This window comes from Australozyma saopauloensis, chromosome 1 (genome assembly GCF_035610405.1).
Source record: "Australozyma saopauloensis chromosome 1, complete sequence".
NCBI lineage: Eukaryota > Fungi > Ascomycota > Pichiomycetes > Serinales > Metschnikowiaceae > Australozyma > Australozyma saopauloensis.
Window position 1 is genome coordinate 2,663,297 of NC_086131.1, and position 20,557 is coordinate 2,683,853.

General features: G+C 46.4%; 10 protein-coding genes across 10 annotated transcripts; 7 read left to right on the forward strand and 3 right to left on the reverse strand.

The window, feature by feature from the left end:
• Positions 1-439: 439 nt before the first annotated feature.
• Positions 440-2,623, forward strand: PUMCH_001163 (uncharacterized protein; the record flags this gene model as incomplete). Its single annotated transcript, XM_063020227.1, has 1 exon — positions 440-2,623. The coding sequence occupies one exon, from the start codon at positions 440-442 to the stop codon at positions 2,621-2,623; it is 2,184 nt and encodes a 727-aa protein (XP_062876297.1).
• A 192-nt stretch (positions 2,624-2,815) lies between these two features.
• On the reverse strand, positions 2,816-3,973 carry PUMCH_001164 (uncharacterized protein; the record flags this gene model as incomplete). The annotated part of the gene is made up of 1 exon (XM_063020228.1): positions 2,816-3,973. One exon carries the CDS (start codon positions 3,971-3,973, stop codon positions 2,816-2,818), a length of 1,158 nt encoding a protein of 385 aa, XP_062876298.1.
• Positions 3,974-5,253: 1,280 nt separating this feature from the next.
• PUMCH_001165 (uncharacterized protein) lies at positions 5,254-6,342 on the reverse strand (the record flags this gene model as incomplete). The annotated part of the gene is made up of 1 exon (XM_063020229.1): positions 5,254-6,342. One exon carries the CDS (start codon positions 6,340-6,342, stop codon positions 5,254-5,256), a length of 1,089 nt encoding a protein of 362 aa, XP_062876299.1.
• A 2,065-nt stretch (positions 6,343-8,407) lies between these two features.
• On the forward strand, positions 8,408-9,445 carry PUMCH_001166 (uncharacterized protein; the record flags this gene model as incomplete). Its single annotated transcript, XM_063020230.1, has 1 exon — positions 8,408-9,445. The coding sequence occupies one exon, from the start codon at positions 8,408-8,410 to the stop codon at positions 9,443-9,445; it is 1,038 nt and encodes a 345-aa protein (XP_062876300.1).
• A 718-nt stretch (positions 9,446-10,163) lies between these two features.
• Positions 10,164-10,886, forward strand: PUMCH_001167 (uncharacterized protein; the record flags this gene model as incomplete). Its single annotated transcript, XM_063020231.1, has 1 exon — positions 10,164-10,886. One exon carries the CDS (start codon positions 10,164-10,166, stop codon positions 10,884-10,886), a length of 723 nt encoding a protein of 240 aa, XP_062876301.1.
• Positions 10,887-11,277: 391 nt separating this feature from the next.
• PUMCH_001168 (uncharacterized protein) lies at positions 11,278-11,757 on the reverse strand (the record flags this gene model as incomplete). The annotated part of the gene is made up of 1 exon (XM_063020232.1): positions 11,278-11,757. One exon carries the CDS (start codon positions 11,755-11,757, stop codon positions 11,278-11,280), a length of 480 nt encoding a protein of 159 aa, XP_062876302.1.
• A 761-nt stretch (positions 11,758-12,518) lies between these two features.
• On the forward strand, positions 12,519-13,112 carry PUMCH_001169 (uncharacterized protein; the record flags this gene model as incomplete). The annotated part of the gene is made up of 1 exon (XM_063020233.1): positions 12,519-13,112. One exon carries the CDS (start codon positions 12,519-12,521, stop codon positions 13,110-13,112), a length of 594 nt encoding a protein of 197 aa, XP_062876303.1.
• Positions 13,113-13,988: 876 nt separating this feature from the next.
• PUMCH_001170 (uncharacterized protein) lies at positions 13,989-14,828 on the forward strand (the record flags this gene model as incomplete). The annotated part of the gene is made up of 1 exon (XM_063020234.1): positions 13,989-14,828. The coding sequence occupies one exon, from the start codon at positions 13,989-13,991 to the stop codon at positions 14,826-14,828; it is 840 nt and encodes a 279-aa protein (XP_062876304.1).
• A 434-nt stretch (positions 14,829-15,262) lies between these two features.
• On the forward strand, positions 15,263-15,742 carry PUMCH_001171 (uncharacterized protein; the record flags this gene model as incomplete). Its single annotated transcript, XM_063020235.1, has 1 exon — positions 15,263-15,742. One exon carries the CDS (start codon positions 15,263-15,265, stop codon positions 15,740-15,742), a length of 480 nt encoding a protein of 159 aa, XP_062876305.1.
• A 2,171-nt stretch (positions 15,743-17,913) lies between these two features.
• PUMCH_001172 (uncharacterized protein) lies at positions 17,914-19,461 on the forward strand (the record flags this gene model as incomplete). Its single annotated transcript, XM_063020236.1, has 1 exon — positions 17,914-19,461. One exon carries the CDS (start codon positions 17,914-17,916, stop codon positions 19,459-19,461), a length of 1,548 nt encoding a protein of 515 aa, XP_062876306.1.
• Between the last annotated feature and the right edge of the window lie 1,096 nt (positions 19,462-20,557).

Genomic DNA, 20,557 nt, shown 5'->3' on the forward strand with positions numbered 1-20,557 from the left:
CGTTCACTTGCCAAAGTATAAGATCTGAACCAAAATGAACGTAGAACGTGGAGGCTGCTTAATTAGCCGCAAAAAAAGTCAGAAGAATCATATTTGTTTCCTTAATATTCATCCGTTTTTTTTTTCCGCAATTTCCCTCGCAATCACAGATAAAGCTCGATCCTGTCACCAGCCTGGCCTGTGTGAATCAACTGAAAAACTCAGATTACCAACAAACGTCACTTACCTCATCCTACCTGGATTCCTATCTTTCCCCTCCACCTTGACATTCATTTTATGAGAAGCTAACACTAGTCAATCTTTCTCGACTCTTATTTGCTCCTTTCCGCGACATCCGGCCATATTCTTGATTGTGTTTTGTCGCTACTCAAACAGAAAGAATCGTCTGTGCCCACACAAACCGATAAACCACATCATCTAAACACACAAAAACCTCAACATGGCAACCGTACAACCACAGCCGCAACAGCTGTTCAAAGACGCGCCGGACAAAACGGCGGAGGCACTCTCAACGTTTGTTGATATCACCGAATGCATCTACCACGGAAAGCTGCTAGGCCGATCCGGGCAGAAAGAAACAATGACATGTGACTGTGTGGAGCATTGGGACAACGCCTTGGCGCGCAACTTGGCCTGTGACGAGGACAGTAACTGTATCAACCGCTTGACCTCCGTCGAATGTATAAACCGGGCCTGTCTCTGTGGAGACGACTGTAGCAATCAGCGGTTCCAGAAAAAGCAGTATAGTAGTGTAAAGGTTGTGCAGACCGAGAAGAAGGGCTACGGGCTCGTGGCTGAGAAGGATATCGCCGCCAATCAGTTCATCTACGAGTATATAGGAGAGGTCATTGACGAGCACACGTTTCGCGAGCGTATGGTCGACTACGACACACGGAAGCTTCGCCATTTCTATTTCATGATGCTCGCCAAGGATGCGTTCATCGACGCGACAGAGAAGGGTTGTTTGGCCAGGTTCTGCAACCATTCGTGCTCGCCCAACGCTTTCGTAGACAAATGGGTGGTTGGCGATCGCTTGCGCATGGGTATCTTTGCCAAAAAAGCTATAGCTTTAGGAGAGGAGATTACATTCGACTATAATGTCGACCGCTATGGTGCTCAACTGCAACCTTGTTACTGTGGCCTGTCTAACTGTCTCGGGTGGATGGGAGGCAAAACACAAACTGATGCAGCTCTTCTACTCCCAGATGGACTTTCAGAGGCGTTGGGAGTCACACCAGCACAGGAACGGGCGTGGTTGAAGCAAAATAAACAGTCAAAGTCAACCCCAACCCCAACGACTGAGAGCGCGGTAAACGAGACCTTTGTCCGCTCTCTAAATGTCGGACCATTGACTGAAACTGATGTTACCAAGGCCATGAGTGCCTTGATGAAGTCCGAGGAGCCGGTCATCATAGAGAAACTTGTAGAAAGAGTCTTTTTGACAACCGAGCCTCTGGTGAATTCCTCCATTGTCAAACTCCACGGATACAAAACATTGTCTCGCGTCTTGAAAGAGAATAACGCCAACGAGGACGTTGTGTTGAAAATCCTCCTGACTTTGAAACGCTGGCCGTCGGTTACAAAAAACAAGATCGAGCTGTCTCAAATCGAAGACATAGTCAAGGACATTGTCAAAGATCTGAAGAACACTGAAATCAAGGATTTGGCTCAAAGCTTGCTTAACGAATGGAGCAAACTTGAAATGGCATACCGCATCCCAAAAAACAACGATAACAATGGGGCCGAGGAAGGAAACCGTGGCTCGATTTCTCCTCTCTATGGTAGAAACGCCAGATCAGAATCTCCACTAAAAACTGGCTCTACTGATAAATCTTTCATGAATGGTGATGATGACGAAGATCTTCCTGAAGGATGGCAGAAGGCTTTGGATGCGGCCACAAACACACATTATTACTACCACGTAGGTCTTGGAATTTCAAAGTGGGAAAAGCCAACTGGAATCGTACCCACGGGCCCCAAAGTCAAAGCAAAGAAGGAGAAGACTCCACGCTCACGCGAAAGAGTAAAGGCCAGTCCAGGATTTTCAGCAGCCAAGGAACAAGAGGATTTATTCAGACAACAAAAACAAGAGCAATTCAACGAGGTTCTTGAAAAGGAAAAGGTGCTTCAGCAACTCATTCAACAGTCTCAACAAGAAGCGGCAGAGAAGAAAAAACTCGAAGAAGAAGCTCGACAAGAAAAGATCAAAAAAATCAAGGAGAAACGTCGCAAGCAAGAGGAAGCAGCATCACAAGCACGGGACCGTGCCAAAAAGTCTCCTGAAGAATTATGGAGGTCAACATTAGCACGGTATGTCCCTAACCTTGTCAAGAAGCACGAAAGTGAGATTGGACACGACAATGTAAAAGGCTGTGCAAGAGAATTGGTTAGAGTGCTTTCAGCCAAAGAATTGAAGAAAGACCCTCTGAACAAACCTCCTGCTAGTCTTGATGGCGCCAAAATCAAGAAACTAAAAGAATTCTGCGACGCTTGGATGGAAAAGTTTTTGGTGAAGTACAGAACTAAACGTCTGCGCCCATCTCTGGCCGGAAACGGAGCCTCTTCCACGAAGACTAACAGTGAACCCGTTCGACAGGATTCTACCTGTATCCCAGATTCTTGACATGTTGGGGCTTAATGTCTGCATGAGACTACAATTGTATAATATGTATACTTTAATCACGCAAATTTTAATTTAAAGAATGTGTTCTCGTGGTATCAAATAAAGTCGGTCAGAGGTTAACTTAGTTTGAAATGTGAATGCATTATTAGATGATATACAGAGTCAGGGTCTTTTTCGACAATAAATATTTGCTTAGGATTTTCTTTCCAACAACTTCGGCAAGTTCTCGATACTCTCGGAGCCGAAAATAATCTGGTATGTTGCTTCGAACAAAGGATATTCCTCGACACGGCCAACGTTAGTCAACAATTCGTGTACTTCCTTTGCAGTGAGCACACCTTGGGACGATTGGCCGTTCAACAACTTCTTCTCGGCAGTTTGGGCATCTTCGCCTGTTTCAGCCATGTAACGACCGATTTTAACGTTACGGCCTCCAGCACAGGTTGTGATCAAATCGGCAACACCAGCAGACTCTTTGAGGAAGGTAGATTGATGGGATTCAGGGAAAAAAGCTTTGCTGAAGGAAACGATTTCCAACAAACCGACTCTCATGATGGCGGCCTTGGCGTTTTCTCCCCAACCGAGACCCTCCACGAAACCTACAGCTAAGGCCACAATGTTTTTGAGGGCGCCAGCAATGGAAATACCAGCCACGTCCTCAACAACATTTACGTGGAAGTATGGTCTATGGAAGGCAGCTTTCAAGACAAAGTGGTCAATGTCTCTTCCAGGACCTCTGAAGTCATCTGGAATCTTATAAGCAACCGTAGTCTCGGACCATTGGCCACGTGCAATTTCAGGGGCCAAGTTAGCGCCTGAGAGGGCACCACAAGCAATTCCAAGCTCGTCGGTAATTGCCAGACTCAATAATTTGACGCCATCCTTGTTGACCTCCAAACCCTTGAGACAAGAGATGGCGCGGCAGGCTGGCTTCAAGTGGCCCTTCAATTGAGAGCAGATACGAGGCAAGAACTGGTGGGGCAAGTTGAAGACCAACAAGTCAGCATCCTGGGCCACTTCAACGATGTTGGAGTTTGCACGTAAGTTCGATGGGAGCTTGACGCCAGGCAAGTAGCGCACATTCTCGTGGTCCTCGTTGATGATGGCCGTCAAGTTGCGGCCGTCGACTTTCTCCTCGAACACCCACATGTCAACGAAATGCTTGAACAAGTGTGGGCGCGCAAGTGCGTTTTCGGCGAGGATCTTAGCGATGGTAGTACCCCAGTTACCGGAGCCAATCACAGCGATTTTGAATGGGTGGTGGGGGTTCAAAGACGTACTAGCAGCCTTGGTGGGCGAAGCAAGAATCTGAGAAACATGTTGCAATCTTTCGACTGGAGTGGAACACATTTTGGTATGAAGAAGGCGGAACGGGGTGGAACGAGCCAATGAGAAATTGAACAACAAACGAATATCCAAATGTGGAACGGAAGCTTCTATTAAGGTGTTTCTTCGAAAAATGGAGAAACGGATCCAAAATCACTCGTGGGAATTCCAGATCAATGCAAGAACAAAAGCAAAGCTAAAACAGACAAATCAAATGTCAGGATATGCTTGGGGAAGTCAAGAACACACGGTGAATTGAATGGGCAGTGTATTAGTGCTGGCCAATCAAAAACAGGAAATGTAGTCGTTTTCCTAACGTGAAATCAAAATCTCTTATCTGGTGAAAAGTGTTGGGCCAGTGCGGAGTATATATATATTGGCAGAAGAGACAGGAACCCCAAATAGATACGAACGATACGGGCGGGGTTTAAGGTGCGGAGGAATTACTCGACGATATCTCGAACTGAATTACTTTGTGCTCGTGTATTTTTGTTGCGGCCCCTGGGCCTTTTATATTTTTTTGCAGCCAGATTCAACTCCGCGGTCCGATGGCGATATGAGCTTGTGAGGAGGGGCTCAGCACAGACACGCAGCCGAGGGAGCCAGATGGTCGGACTTTTTCTTAATGCGTACTTTGGATCCGGTGCGAGATCTTGAAATAATTTTGACTTGGAAATTTTGATTCCGGCCCGTGTTTTTCCCGGCTTCCCTCGATGATTGTACCTCATCTTCATACCTTCGCTCCTGCAGAAAGCACCGGTCCATGCAAGCGCACACTGTTGGATGAGGGAAGAGTCACGCTACGACAGCTATTCAGGTGACTAATTTTCGTTTGATGCTTGGCCTCAGTAGAGAATAAACAGTTTGGGCTAATTTGTGACTGATAACGTCCCTGCATTAATTGAAGGCCCTTAGAAAGGTGTTCTTGCATTTAAGGGTATGAAACATTTTGGCAGGCCATTCCTGGGCCATCACGTCTAACTTAACCAAATAGAACCGAGATGTTAATAATCAGTCTTTTGAGAAGACGGTCTTGATTCTCAAAAAAAGACAATTTCTCGGATTATCTCGATCTGCGCAACTGTTGGATATCACACTCATTGTGGAAGCATGTGTCACAAAGCACGGCTGCAAATACTCCGAGGCCAGTCTGCCGGAACATGCACTTTGGCTGCAAATAATTAAAGGCATATGTAAACTTCCGCCCAGCAATAGAAGAGCCTGAATTTCAGTGAGTTCTGATTTGCGGCACTTTCTTGAAGAAATTCTGAATGTCCGGTACGCGGGGGAGGTTCACATACTCTTTAGCTTCGCTTTCTATTGAGGTAGTTGAGGTTGTGTCGATATAGTTTCTTGTTGGCATTCCGTTTACAAGTGAGAGTGCCTAGGTGTCTTTTCAACGCATCCTTGCGCGCGAACCCTTTTCCACACTCGGGGCAGATATTGGCTGGAATCTTCAAATGTTGCTTCTCGTGTCGTTTGAGGTCAGAAGAGCGATGGAAGGAAACCGTACAATGCTCGCATGGATATTTCCGTCCTCCCAGTGCTTGTGAATCACTGTTTTCGGTGCTGGGGCTCGGGCTGGCCGGATCTAGCAAAAAGTTCCACCCTTCGTTCTTGCTAGTGATACTGGCACTTCGATCTGTGGTCTCTCCAGAACCACCGAAGACATCGTTACTCAAGTTTGGGAAATCTTTGTAGAATTTTTGAATCATGAGCTGGCCATTCTCATTGGCGTGAATATTTTCTGCGTTTCTGATTGGATTACCGTGTGGCGACAGCACGTATCGGAGTCGCGCTAGAAGATCTTGAATAGTTGGATCGACAATGAGGTTGGATTCCGTTGACGTTGCCACCAATGCCTCATGGGCCAATCGTATGAAGCGTGCATCCTCGTCTAGGTCACCGTCGATTCTATTGGGTGGGATCTGGTCCAAGTGCAGCTGCTGCTGTTGTTGCTGTTGTTGCTGTTGTTGCTGTTGTTGTTGTTGTTGATAATAATCATTCTGTGCTTTTACATTGTTCATATTAGACTCCATTGACTCCATTGACTCCAATTGATTCACATGGTGTGGGCCCGATAGCAGAGACGCCAGTGCGGTCTGCTCATATACAAGTTGTTGTTGTTGTTGTTGCTGCTGCTGCTGCTGCTGCTGCATTTGTTGTTGCATTTGTTGTTGCTGTTGCTGCATTTGTTGCTGCTGAAGCGAGTACTGATAGCTCTCCAGATCTGTTTTCGTAGACTGCTGCTCCATTTCTGCCACCAGCTGTGCCGATCGCGTGTAGCTCACGTTGTGCTCGACCACAGGAGAATGACGCTGTAGATAGTTGAACCCGTTTGGCGTCGGTGCCTGTGTTGGTGGTGTATCACCATTGAAGATAGGGAACGCCATATGTGATGTAAGAAGAGAGCCGGTTGGACCAAGAATGAAAGAGCGCCCAAAATATCTTTTCAAGATTCTAGCTAAAAGTCTCCAACTCTGCGTGTTGTGTTGTATTCAGGTTCGAGTCAAGACTCAAGTGTAATATGGATATTGGATAGATTCCAGCGACCAATTGAGGATGCTGACAGGAATTGAGTGCGTCAAGAAGACTGGGTGAAAAGAAATGAGGAAGCACCGTCGGCCGGCTTATGTTGAAGTCTGAATGGACTATTATATGTGTCGGGGAAATGAATTGACACAGTCCACGAGTGTAAACTGTGGCTCAGATATAGTGATGGGTGTTAGTGAGGGACTCTTGTCTTGCGATTGTGCAAAAATCGGGCCGAATATTTCTGGTTGATTTTTCTTTGATTTGACGATGTGAAAAGCAGTTTGCAATTTTGCAATTGGTGTCTTTGAGTTGCATTCGACGCTGAACTTTTGTTATAGTTGTTGCGCTGGATGCTTAGTAAGACCCTCAGTTAGATCGCGGCCTATTCAACTGTGACTTTGGTCAGCGGTCAGAATCGAGGTTAAATTTTTTCTCTGTATTTGTTTTTTTTTTTGTATGTACCTTCCTCGATGGTATCTTGAAGTTTTTTGTGTATGAAGTCTGGAATTTACTGTGGTGTCTGACTCTGTTCCTCTTGAACAATGCACAAGGCTAACAGACAGGGCTGATGTAGGAGAAGTTGAACCAAAGGATCGAAAATTTTACGATTCTGGTCCTTCAATTGAAATTTGCGAAATCTTTACTTCCTCAACACTGCGCTTCCCCGATTTAAGCTTTTCAGAATCGCCGCCAATTGAACCTAAAATTGCAATTAAGACTGATAAGTATTACTAGCCTACACTCAGTCACATTCCTCGCTGCATGTCTCAAGTCTGAGCCCCGGAATGCTGTGCTATTGATCAAAATCACGTGACATGTGCTAATGTCTTGCATCATCAGATCAAGCAACGAGTCCACTATCGAGGATTTCAGCGAGTCTGGGGCGATTATCTGATTCCTCCAGAACATCGTGTTTTGCTGATTGCTAGGATTCCGTTGTGGGTGAATTTTGACAACTCGTCTATGTGCAGGACTTCAATTTTGATTTGCAGCCAATTCAGCCGCTGTAATTATTCCATTGCGGCTGTTTCCATTTGAGCTGAAAAACGAAGAGTTCGTATGAGGCTCTTTCATTTCATTCCTTCATTTAGTTTGAGGGCGTAGCACTCGCTGCAAAGATGCTTCTCTACTTTTAGAAGACTGTTAGGTTGGTCATCTATGTCTCTTGATCAGTTTTAGCAGTTCATACTTTTTTCAGAAGATCGTGTTCGTTGCTCTGTATAGTCGACTGTAGCTAGCCCAAATAATTTCTCAATCTGACCTATTAGTCCAAACACGGGATACGATGCCATCTTGGTCCCAGAATCGGGCCTTCGTGGCGGCTCAAAGCCTCTATGTCGTCCTATTATCGCTGTACAGAGCTTCTAATTTAATTCATATGATTCTCATGACAAGAACTATCTCGATATTTTTACTTGCGTACTCTACCGGGAGTGCTCTATGAGATACCTAACATAATACGGACGACTATACATACATACAATTACACTCGGAATATCGTATAAAAGTTTGTATTGTTCGTGCAAAGTTGTTGTATTCTCTGAAACACGTCTATCTGAACTACATCTTGTCAAGTACTTGATCCAATTTCACACTCCTTCTATCTCTAGCATAAGCTTGTCCACAAATGGGAAACTGCGTCAGCTTGAGTACTGCAACAATGAGTTACGAGTCAAATCAAAATCCTCCTTCACTTTTTGTAATTGACAAATTTCACCTTTCGCCTATTCCCCACTTATACATTATCACCCATTCTTGACTACTATCTGCCTGCATACACACCCCACATCTCTTCAACTCTCAATACTAATTCCACCGGTACCATAGTATACACTTGAAATCTATAGATTCATTGCATATCATTGAACACGCCTACATAGCCCAAAACGCCAAAGCCCATATCTTCCACACAACCGTCCTATCATGGCCCAGGATCCCTCCCCTCGTCCGAAGTCTCAAAGACTCGTCAATCGTATAAAAGCAGACCAGCCGTCGCAGTATTTCCTCCAGTTCAAAAAGCAAGCCCGCAACATATCAAGCGTGAATGAACTTCTACCTGGACTCAACGATATCTCGGATGCATTCGAGGCTATGCCTCTAGATATGGTCAAGTACTTTACCTTAATGAAAGAGATCGATGCGAAGTGCATCAAGGCTATTCCCATGATCAACAGAAACATCGGTGACTACATCGAGAAGTTGCACAGCACAGAGGAAACTTTTTCACGTGACGATCAGATGCAGCGGTTGCAACGGTTGCGAAAACACATCCATGAAGTGATCCCCTGTTTGGAGGAGAAGATGCATGTTAGCTCTGTGGCAGTGGACATCATGGAAAAACACATGTACAGGATCAACAACGACTACAAGGTAATTATTGGCAACAATGAGGTGCCGGAGTCGATTCGGTTGGGTCCTCTAAATCATCGTGCCATGGTTGTAGACCCCCTGGCGCCGCTTGATGCGTCCAAAACTGCGCAGTCTCAGCGGTCAGAGAGCAGAAGGGAGGCCATCGCTGCGAAGCGGGCCAATAAAGATGGCGATGATGAGGATCTTCTGAAAAAACGCAGAAATAAGGAAGTCACACCGCTGGAAACGGCCGCTTCGTCTTCTGCCGTTAACTCGGGCACCAACGGCGCTGGTTCAGCTACTGGTGGCAAAAGGCGCCGGAAAGAGACAGAAAAGGCAGCTGTGGCTCCACCTACTGACAAGAAACGTGCAGCTGTCAAGCCGAAAAAGGAGAAAGATGATGACCAGGGCTCTTCGAACAACAACTCGGGTGTTGAGCAAACATACTGTTACTGTGACCAGGTCTCGTTTGGTGAGATGGTGGGATGTGATGGCGAGACCTGTACTCGTGAATGGTTCCATCTTCCATGTATTGGGTTCAAAAACCCTCCCAAGGGTAAGTGGTATTGTGACGACTGTCTTTTGAAGTTGAAGCGCGCGAAGAAAACTTAATAGGAATTATTGTCCAATTGGTATTATGTTGATAGACCTGGCTGCAAATGCACACACTTGGCTATACGGGTGTACCCTGACCCACGTACTTTGATACACTAGAATGTGTATATGTATGAATTTGTGGAATTATCTTTTTTTTGATTTTTTTGCAATAATTTATACATGATGAAGCTACGTCTTCCGATTTCTGGTCTTCCTCACATCCCGGGGCTCCAACTCATGTATGCAAGATGGTAATCTGCAAAGTGCCCTAAATAAGCTATCAAGCACGACAAGTCCCCGATATGGCTAATATGCAAACAATTGCAAAGCAGCCCCAGATTGAAAAACGACAAATCGAGCTCAGCATAAGTATGTATTTGCAATATTTCCACAAAATGACTTTTTGACACTTTAGCCTCTAGCAACCATAGCCTACATTTGCAACCACTATATTGCGAGCGACTTCAGCAGGCTACCAACCGCTTCAAGTCCAGCCATACCATATCACAAAAGGGCTCAAAACCACAAAATAGCAAATTTCAATGAATTCACCCAAATCTTCAATAAACAGGGGCAAAAACCGTTTCCCCACGCCCTGCCGTTTAAATCCACCGCCAATAACAGCACCTAAACCAGTAGTATCACCGAAACAGCTCCTGCACGCAGGCGCACGAACAGTTCCCATGTCCGGTCCAGAAAAAATACACCCCTGGTCCTTCTACCACCACGTACCATGTTGAAGGAATACAAGATCGTCGTCGTCGGAGGCGGAGGTGTCGGTAAGTCCGCCCTCACCATCCAATTGATCCAATCGCACTTCGTGGACGAGTACGACCCCACAATCGAGGACTCCTACAGAAAACACTGTACTGTCGATAACGAACAGGTGGTTCTAGACATCTTAGATACCGCCGGCCAGGAGGAGTACCTGGCCATGCGTGAGCAGTACATGCGCACGGGTGAAGGCTTTTTGCTTGTGTATGCCATCAACTCCAAGAACTCGTTGGACGAGTTGCAGGTGTTCTACGAGCAGATTCAGAGAGTCAAGGACTCGGACACCGTGCCTGTGTTGGTGGTGGGTAACAAGAGCGACTTGGAGTCGGAGAGACAGGTCTCTTACGAAGAAGGGTTGGCCTTTGCGCGCTCGTTGAACTGTCCGTTCTTGGAGACCTCTGCCAAGCAGAGAATCAATGTTGAGGAGGCTTTCTATGGGTTGGTGCGCAACATCAACCAGCAGAATGCCAGTGCAACTGCTGCTGCCTCGGATGCTGCTGCCGCTGATGCCGTTGCTTATACGTCCACCCCCGCTGCTGGCCAGGAAGCTGTAGGCGCTAACAACGAGGCCCGCGGTGCTGAAGCTGGCAAGAAGAGTGCTGCTGCCGCTGCCAACAGCCGTGCGCAGCAGAGCGCTGCGGGCAACGACAAGGAGAAGAGCGGGTGCTGTGTAATTGTTTAGGCTTGCTCTGGGCGCCTGATATTGCATCCATCACTTATAGTCAAGGGTGCGTGGATGTTTTGCCTGCTGGCTGTGTTACCTTCGCTTATCCATGTAGCAAGAGCCGTGAAATACGGGATGTTTGTGTATTCGTAAGTCCTGGTCTGTCGCCTGTCATATAGACTCTGACGACTCAGTCCAGGATAAAAAAAATGAAAGATTTGTGTTACAAAAGTTGCATATTCCAATCGTATCCTATTCTAGAGAAGTATACATCTACCTCTTTGTTTTTCACTTTTTGGTGCCATCTGGATCCATTTTACAGCTTCTACAATGACGACTGTTTCGCGTTCCATTCAATATTGTGTGTTTGTCGTTGCGAGTACCTTCTATGCTTTTATTTGTGACTATTTTAGTTGATGAAATGGAACACGATGAAGTGTAACACTAAACTGGCAAAGACAAAGTCGCCAAGAGCCCGCTCCGGTGTGATGGTTGGAAATGGCGAGTCCTCCCCCTTTGACTCCTCTGACTGCGTTGCAAGTGCATATTGCATTCTCAAACTCACTGTTAAGACGAACTGGCCAACACATGAGATGAATCCTCCCAAGAATGCGTTGAATGGAAAGTTACCCACCAACAACACGTAGACAAACTGCAAGACACCCAAGGCAACCAAGAACACCAAGAAGGAGTCGATCAATTTCAACCGCGGAGTCAATGCCTTGAGATAATTGGTATAAGTGGTGTTAACGGCGGCCACCACATCGTTGATGCTTTTGGAGATCGGAGACGATGACTTGACGGGTTTTCTGGCGGTTGCGGCGTCCAAATCGGGACGAGCAGCGAACGCAGCGCTGGCTTTTTTAGCAGCCACGTCTTTTTTGGCCATCGTGGTGGTGTTTTCCGGTTGACTGTGGAAGTGTAGTGGATGCGACTTAACACGTCGTGGGCCTGTGTGGAGAGGCAGACGACGTGGGGGACATGAAATTGTTGGAGGAAGATGGGTGGGAATGTCGGGCTTTATATATTTCTGGGGGTTTTGAGCCCTTGGTATTTTTGAATTCTTCTCTTTTTCTTTTGCCTTTGAAGCTTTGGTAATGTCAATCTTGTATGATATATGCACTGTAGTCGGACGTGAAAGAAACAAAGATGAACTTAGGGAGTATGACGAGAATCGGAGATCAGAATTATTGGCATATTGTATTTTCCTTTGACGTTGAAAACTCAATACACATATATTGGACTCTTCGGTTTTGAGTACACTTACATCTCCTTGTGGGTACTATATCTACCATGGCAAAGCCCAAACACCACAAAGATAACCAATAATGGAACAACAAGGTAAAAATTAATTCTGAAATATTGTCCAACGATTAACCGTCCCCTCACATCCGATGTATACCCTCTAAAAAACAACAGTAGCATCTAATCTAGACCCTAACCTCTAAAAACCCACCTCCGAATAAACAAATTGGAGAATTTCCCTCATAAAGAAAATAAGACGAAAAAAATTACAACTCCCACAACCCAATCCCCCAATTGCATCCTTCGCTTCGTTGGTATTTGGCACTACACGTGACAGCGTCTATAGTCCTACTCATAGCTCTCTCCATTTCGGATCACCACCCACTAGAACCTCCAATTCCCCAAATGGCTAAAGAAGCTGCCGTCGATCCCTTGGACGAATCCTCGCGTACTGCCGTGGCCAGTCTATCGGCTGCTCCTGCCCTGCGAATCATCCCTCCACTCAACTTCTGCCCCGTTGAAAAACAGTTGTACAGATCCGGCCAGCCGTCGCTCATAAACCAGTCTTTTCTCGAGCAGCTCAATCTAAAAACGATATTGTGGTTGGCCAGCGAAGAGCCTATGGAGGATTTTCTCGACTACTGTCTGGGGAACAACATCAACATTGAGTTTGTTGGGCTAATCAATGACTACAGCTATACCAACATCAATCCGTGGGACTCGCTTGACGAGCGCACCATTAAGAAGGCATTGGAACTTATTTGTAATCAGGATAACTATCCACTCTTGGTTTGTTGCGGGATGGGACGCCATAGAACCGGTGCAGTGATTGGATGCTTGAGACGACTTCAGGGCTGGAACTTGGCCAGTGTGTCTGAGGAATATAGGCGCTTTACGGGAGCACGCGGGGGACGTATATTGGTGGAGTTGTTGATCGAGAGCTTCGATGTGCTGAGTGTAGAGGGTGATCCGGCTAAGCTTCCGGAATTCTTGAGATAAGTCCGAATGGCTTAGTGACATTAAAAATAAAGTCATGATTGAAGGTTGAAAAGAGACGTGTCAGAATACAAAATCTACCATGCTGGATTGTGCTTTTCTGGTGGCTCGAGAAGTGTTTTACAGAATCGTCTTCTACTTGTACCAATCGAGGTCTATGTGGGACGCTTTGCATCATCCTTCTACGTATTCCATGTAAAACCGCACCAATGGCTTACTTCTTGCTTTATACTACTTGCTAGTGTGACTGCAGTTGTCCACATACTGCCCGTTCCTGATCGTTGCTCCAACACAGAAGTGGCGTATTAATGCTTCTGTCGTGTTTTGACGCTGTTTGAAAACTCTCCGAGATTTTCCGCAACATGGCTGCAAATTGCAAAACGCTCGGTTCCGAAGGTGTCAAGTGGCGTATTTGCCCCCAGAAATGGCAATACCTCTCTCGATACTCATAATGAAACTCTCCTGCAAAAACAAAGAAAAAGAATTGAGAAAACACAATACTACAAAAAAAATCCATTTAGAAAAAACGCTCCATTCGTTCAGTCCCAAACCCTAAACCACCAATACTAGCAGTTAGGTGCCATCCTCCATGCACTCGGACACCCGTGCCTCCTCGCCACCCATCCCCACTCAATCATCTTCACTATCTTTGCCCTCCCTTCTCCTGATATATAAACAGGCCAATCGAACCCTTCTACTCCCGTTGATTTCCTGAACCACAGATATTCCACCCTGTTCTCAAAAGCAATTCCACTCTACTCTTTGCACAAGGGTCTGATAGCAAACAATCACGTCCGTATAGTAGTTTGTCTCACTGCAAACTCCTCTGTTCCTTAACTGCCAACAACTCCTTTTCTTTTCCACAACAATCCTCATCAAATGGGCCGTTGTCTTTTTGTGATTAAAGTGGCCGGTGCCACCTCGTTGGGCTTGTTGACCGGCTCCTTGGCATACCAGACCTGGGAAGCCATTCCTCAATTGATCAGACAATTAAACAATCTGAGCTCATCGGAAAAACATCTGCTTACCTTGCAGAGCATCAGCACAACGTTTACGATTTCCAACGTGTTGAACTTGGCCTTGGCCGTTGTCTCCTCGGGTCTCTTCACCATGGCTTATAAGTACGCTGCTCCCTCTGGAAAGCATCCTTACTTGTTGTACTCTGCCGTGGGAGCTCCTCTTGCGCTCTTGTCAATGTGGTACAACGGCGCACGCGCTCAATGCAACATCTCGAAGCGTTCGCGCGGAAAGGAGGTTGGTTGCTCCTCCAAGGGCATGTTCGGATTTATTTCCGGCAGCGGTGTTCCATTCAGCAAGTGTTCTGCGAAATGCAAGAAGAACGTGTGCAAGAAGACTGAAGCCAAGAAGGAGCCAACCCCTAAACCCGCGGAGCAAGTGCCAATTGAAGAGGAGAGCTTGAGTCTGTCATATGTTCAAGTTTCCGAAGATTCTCTGGCCACTTCCACACCTAGTGCATCTGTTCCTGGCTCCCCAGCACCAATGTCTACTTCCGCTGCTAGTGATGTAACAGTTGGCGCTGATGAGGCAGTCCCAGTTGTGTCACCCATCGAAGAAGAGGTTGAGTATGCCTTGAGCAAGAAGGCCTACGTGCGCGATTTGGAGATTGTCAAGCGCGGCAGTGTCGTTGCCTCAGCCATTGCGGCCGGTGCACTTTTCATCAGCACCATCGGTGTTGTTGGCGAGCGTCTTTACCTTTGATCGTTCATACCTAGTACGCTGGCACATTGACAGCAGAATGTTCCATAGCCACCATTAATTATTACGACTTCAAGAAATGCCGATGCGCTGTATTCTGATTTCTACTACTTTAAAAAAGCCACCTCGTAAATGTCACAACCTCTTTTTTTAACCTCACACTTACAAGAAGACTAGAACTCAATCGAGATATAACACAAAAATCGCCACAACCACAAAACAGAGAATAAAATCCAAACTCTACGCTCACAATTTCCGCCGCCGCAAAGCCACTTCCAAATTTCCAATGCATTTTTTTTTTTGACATCTTTCAATACCCTTCACTTGCATACAGAAGCTTCGGCTCGGCGGTGCCACAATTCCGGGTCACACACGTAACAACATATATAAGCCACACCACTTTCTCGCAAGTTCCACCAAACACAAATTTAGCAAACATGTCTTCCTTCTACGACCTCGCTCCCTTGGACGCCAAAGACCAGCCATACCCCTTCGACCAATTGAAAGGCAAGGTCGTTCTCATTGTGAACGTAGCCTCCAAGTGTGGATTCACTCCCCAATACAAGGAACTCGAGGAATTGAACAAGAAATACGGCGACAACGTGCAGATCCTCGGCTTCCCATGTAACCAATTCGGATGGCAGGAGCCCGGCAACTCCGACGAAATCGCCACGTTCTGTCTGGCCAACTACGGTGTGAGTTTCCCAGTGTTAAAGAAGATCGACGTCAATGGCGCCAAGGCCGACCCCGTGTACAAATTCTTGAAGTCGCAGAAGTCGGGCTTGTTGGGGCTTACCCGGGTCAAGTGGAACTTCGAGAAGTTCTTGATTGACAAGGAGGGTAAGGTCGTTGAGAGATACTCATCGGTGACCAAGCCTGCGTCGTTGACAGGGACAATTGATGGCTTGCTCAAGTAGCGAAAGAAGCCAATGGCGGGCCGCACACCGCATTTTCGGGCACTTCACTAGGCCGTGTTTTAATAGTTGCGTTTAATTTTAATATATTCTATTTATTCGAGAGTACTGGTAGGGTTCTTGCAGGCGCTGGTTGCTGATTTTAGAATTGGCGCATGAGATGCGTCATTATAGTTGCCAGGACCAGAGCCTGGTACAGCCGTCTCAACTGATCGGCCGTTGAGACTCGGGCAATTCCATATGGCAACAAGCGCATGGTTTTGGCAGTGTAGGACGGTCTGTGTGCAAAGTAGTAATTGAAGTACGGAGCGCAGCGGTCAATTTAGAGATTGCCTGGTTTGCTGAGATGTAATTTGGGGAATCGGCCCTGATGGATTTTCTTGGTTGCTTTAATGAGCTGAGGGTGTGTTTGTAGTGAATGTGCACAATGGGTGGAAGTGTTCAGGCGGTATGGTTGTTCTTCTCAGCGAGAATCTATTGAGAATTTGAATTCTGACACGAGCAGTTTCGTCCGTTTCAGAGGTGCTTGTGGTTTTGCAAGTTTGGTGGCTGTACTGTTTGTGCTTGTGTTGTTTGTGGCTATACTGTCTGTGCTTGTTTGAAGACTAATAGCTAGAGCCGTGATTGTGTGTCTGGGTCACTTATTGTGGTTGTCAATATAATGCACCGTATCTGAAAAAACCAGTCCTTATTATTTCGTATCATTTATATCACCTAGCGCCAATTATGGGTAGCGAATCGTTGAGCCCCCAATTTCCACCCAATTGTGCCTCCAAAAACCAACCACAAAGAATTGGGTCTGCTCCCCAACAGCGCTCCAGAGATTTGGTTTCCTTCCTAATTCCATCCTCCCCAGGTGTCTCTGCCCAAATCAGCTGTATTGATCCACTGGCTGCAAAATACTGCATCTACACCTGTTGGGCAGGCACAACCTAAACACTGCGACGGTACATATGCACAGACTTGAAACAGAATAAACTATTCTAACAGTGCCAAAACACTCCTTTGTCTGTGGACGATCTGCGGTTCCCACAGTTCTCTCCTTTTTAATATCCGTTGTCCCTATGACGCTATAACTAGGCTTAACTCTGTAGGATATCTGACCGAAATTCCCGATCAGCTACCCTAAAACCAAATCAATAAAATCTAATGCACTAGTGACCAAAAAGTAATACTTTCCTCTTTTGTTTTCCCAACAGCTGTCCTTTAGCCTGCTTGTCTGTACCGCTACTGCTTTGGGTCCGAAACGCTCACGTGACATTCGAGCACTTTCCACCACCCACACTAATCCTGCAAGTGCGCCCCCCTAATCGGTTCGGTTTGTCACTATCAGGAATAGTATATGAGGCCCGATATTCGCACTGAAAAGAAACCACCGCTGCAACCGTTACATCTAGCATTGACGGAGTAATTCAGTTAAAAGTTGACAATTGGCAATTGGCACGACCGCCCAGCAGTATATATAGCTTCCCCATTTCCCTCTGCAATCCCTGATTTATTGTGGATCTACCTCTCTTACTAATACCGGTTTCCTGTCTCATACAGAGGCCCCATCGCCAAACCACAGTGACGCTCTTTCCATCCAGTACGTGAAAGAGAAATTAGCCGCGACTGTAAACGAAATAACAAAACTAAAAAGTTTCATTTGGTGAATTTTCACTGAACCTGTTTCTATCGCAGCCCAACATTTGTTATCCCTTATCGTCCCAAATCTCCAATTTTCCGAGCCGCACCTACACACACTCCCCCGGATTAGTCACAAGTCACTCCAAGTACCATCACGAGACACCTCACCACAGTCTCTGGCAACTACCACAACTCCACCACAACTCGTCCCCTACGCATTATTGTTTTGTGTCTCGAACCCCGGGCTCATAACATCCCTCCTCCCATATATATATTAGGCTGAGTCCTGGTCTGGTCTCTGCGTGCTCTCCTTTCAGACTGATTCGCATCCCTTACCCCGGGATTTAACCACCTACCCCGTTCATCGGTGTTTAGAAGTACCACATCGCCAGATAATCTGTAACGTTGATTGTTCTGGCCGAGACCCGCTTTTGGTTGCTTTGATTGTTCTTCGTTTTTTTTATTGATCTTCGGTAGGCGCAGGTTCTGGCAACTTGTCCTTTCCTTAGTCACTTACCCCTATCCCTTTACAGAACCCCCCTCAGTACATGCAATCCATAAAACCTTCTCTGAATGTTGACGGAAGTGTGGAGAAAGCTTTGGGAAGTGAAGCAAATAACGGGCTTGTGAAATTGAAGTCCTCGACCCCTGGCAGGTTCCCCCAGGCGTCTCCCGAGTATGCGGCGTACGAAAATGGCAGGCTCCATTGGAATAACCGCTATCAATACTTGGCCCCCATCCAGAAGGGCTCCTTTGGCTGTGTGACCCTTGCATTGGATCTCGAAACAAACACAAAGGTTGCCATCAAGGCCATGCACAGACGGAAAGAAGTCGAGCCCATGGCCAGGCACGAAGTGAAGGTGTTGCAGAAGTTGGGTCGCGGGAACGCCAACATCTGTCAATTGCTCGATAGCTTCGAAACCGCAGAGTTTGTCGTGTTGGTGTTGGAGTACTGCTCTGCAGGCGACTTGCACGATGTCATCCACTCCAACAATGGATCGCCTCGCGCTGTGGATGTATGGAATTTGGCTCGCGAAATGGACAGCGGCCTCACCTACGCCCACAGCCTCGGTATTTATCACCGTGATTTGAAGCCAGAAAACATCTTATTCACCGAACAAGGTACCGCCAAGATTTGCGACTGGGGTCTCGCCACCTTCACCAGACACAGTACCGTATTCAATGTTGGCACTGAACGTTACATGGCCCCCGAATGCTTTCTTCACACACCATTCGATCTGGGCTCTGATGAGGTTGTCAGCTCCTACGATTGTAAGTATGCAGACTACTGGTCGTTTGGAATCACCCTTTTGACTGCCGTCTTCGGTACTTCTCCTTTCAAGCCAATTGTAGCTACTACAACCAGCTCTGGTTCTGCTGACCCATTCAAGCTCAAGAAAAAGGGTCCTCGGAAGTCACTTGAATCTGATTCCAATTTCAAGAAGTTCGTGTTTTACAATAAGCCTGAGATCCTTTACGACATTTACCCCAGCATGAACAGCAATTGTTTCACGATCTTCATGAACTTGCTCAAGATTGGTGGCGCAGATGACGGTTTGTCAAACTACCTCAAGAAGATTCAACTGAGAGACATGAAGAAGTTCATCTCAGAGTTGGAGGCCAATTGGAAGTATGGCTTAACCGTATGGGAAGAGGAGGAGTTTGGCGCGGATTCAGATGACGACTCTGTGAGTTTCAAGAATCAGACCCACCATGACTCCGTCTTCGATATGGACGACTTCGAGCAATCTAAGGCCAAGAGTAACTCGAGCTCCTCGGTGCCTGAGCCTTCGATTCTCAAAGAGAAGGATACTGAAGGCGTGGACTCAAGTTCTGAACACGAGATTGAATCTTACAGCGGATTTGATGTTGCCAAGCACGTCAATGTTTCATCATTGCCCGTTCCCTCGTTGCTGGAGTCTTCCTTCCAGCCTAAGTCCTGGTATGATTTAGAAGATGATTTGGATGATGTTGAGTTCAACAAGATCTTCAACAGCTTGAGCTTCCGGTCGGAACCCAAGAAGATGGGCGACAACTGGAACATTCAGATTGTTGAGAAGGAAATGGTTGATGACACAGTGCAATGGAACTACTAGAGTGATTGTCTGCACAAATGATTGAACAATTTGATGAATAAGATACGACATGGGAATATGATAACGGATAGAGCGCGGATGCTTGTACGCTCGCAGCATTTATAAATATAACGATTAATACTATACATTTTTATTTACATCATTTGTAGGTGTGGTTATTGGATTTGAGGAGGAGAGCGAAGAGGAGGCACAGAGAAGCAGATGGAAACCCTCAGGTAGGATTCATCCGAGACACTAGTGTATCAATACCGAGGAGGCTTCCTTTTCTTCTAGCTGAACGAATATTTCTATGTGTTTAAATATTTATGCGTGCCTCTCAGAATTGACAACAAGTGGGATCAGACGCTCATTTATGCAAAAGTGAATATTCGCACCCACTCTCAAATCACTAACCTCAACAATGATTCATTTAAAATAAAGAATATTACAATCAAAGAGATATTTTACCACTGAAAATCCAACAGCACAAATTTCAAAATCACACGAATTAATCAAAACAACCCGTGTCAATTACCAGTAATCTCGTTACACTTAATTATGGCCTACATGCAATTCACCCCCAGTCAACCAAAACCCGAACCAGAATTCCCAACGGCGCATCCCGAAACCCGCACCAAAACGGCGCGAAATTAAGCCGTCGCCCAATCTCCATCCACACAAATCAGATCATCCACTCTTGGATTCTACAGGTACCGGCCCTATTTAGGACTCCCCCAGGCGGGCACGCATATGCAGTGCTCTCCGCCAACATGGTTGACTCACAGTGAGCGCACAGTAGTATTAGGCCCTAATGGTGATATAGGGCTGAAGCCTCCACTATTGGCAATAGATCATGATCCATACACCAGAGCCAGGATCCACCAATGAAATTTTCCCCTTCAAAATTCCCACAATCCAAGCACCACCAGTAATTCTCCAAGCGCCTATATCGGCCGCTGGGCCCCATTATCGTATGTTCTGTAACCTTCACCAAACCGCTCCGCAACCGCGCCGGCGTCGACCCCCGCACCCGTGCACCCGCGGTGCGCACAAAATTTTTCACGCACTATAAAGGAATCTGAATATCCACCGGATTTTTTTCTCACCACAGAACTAC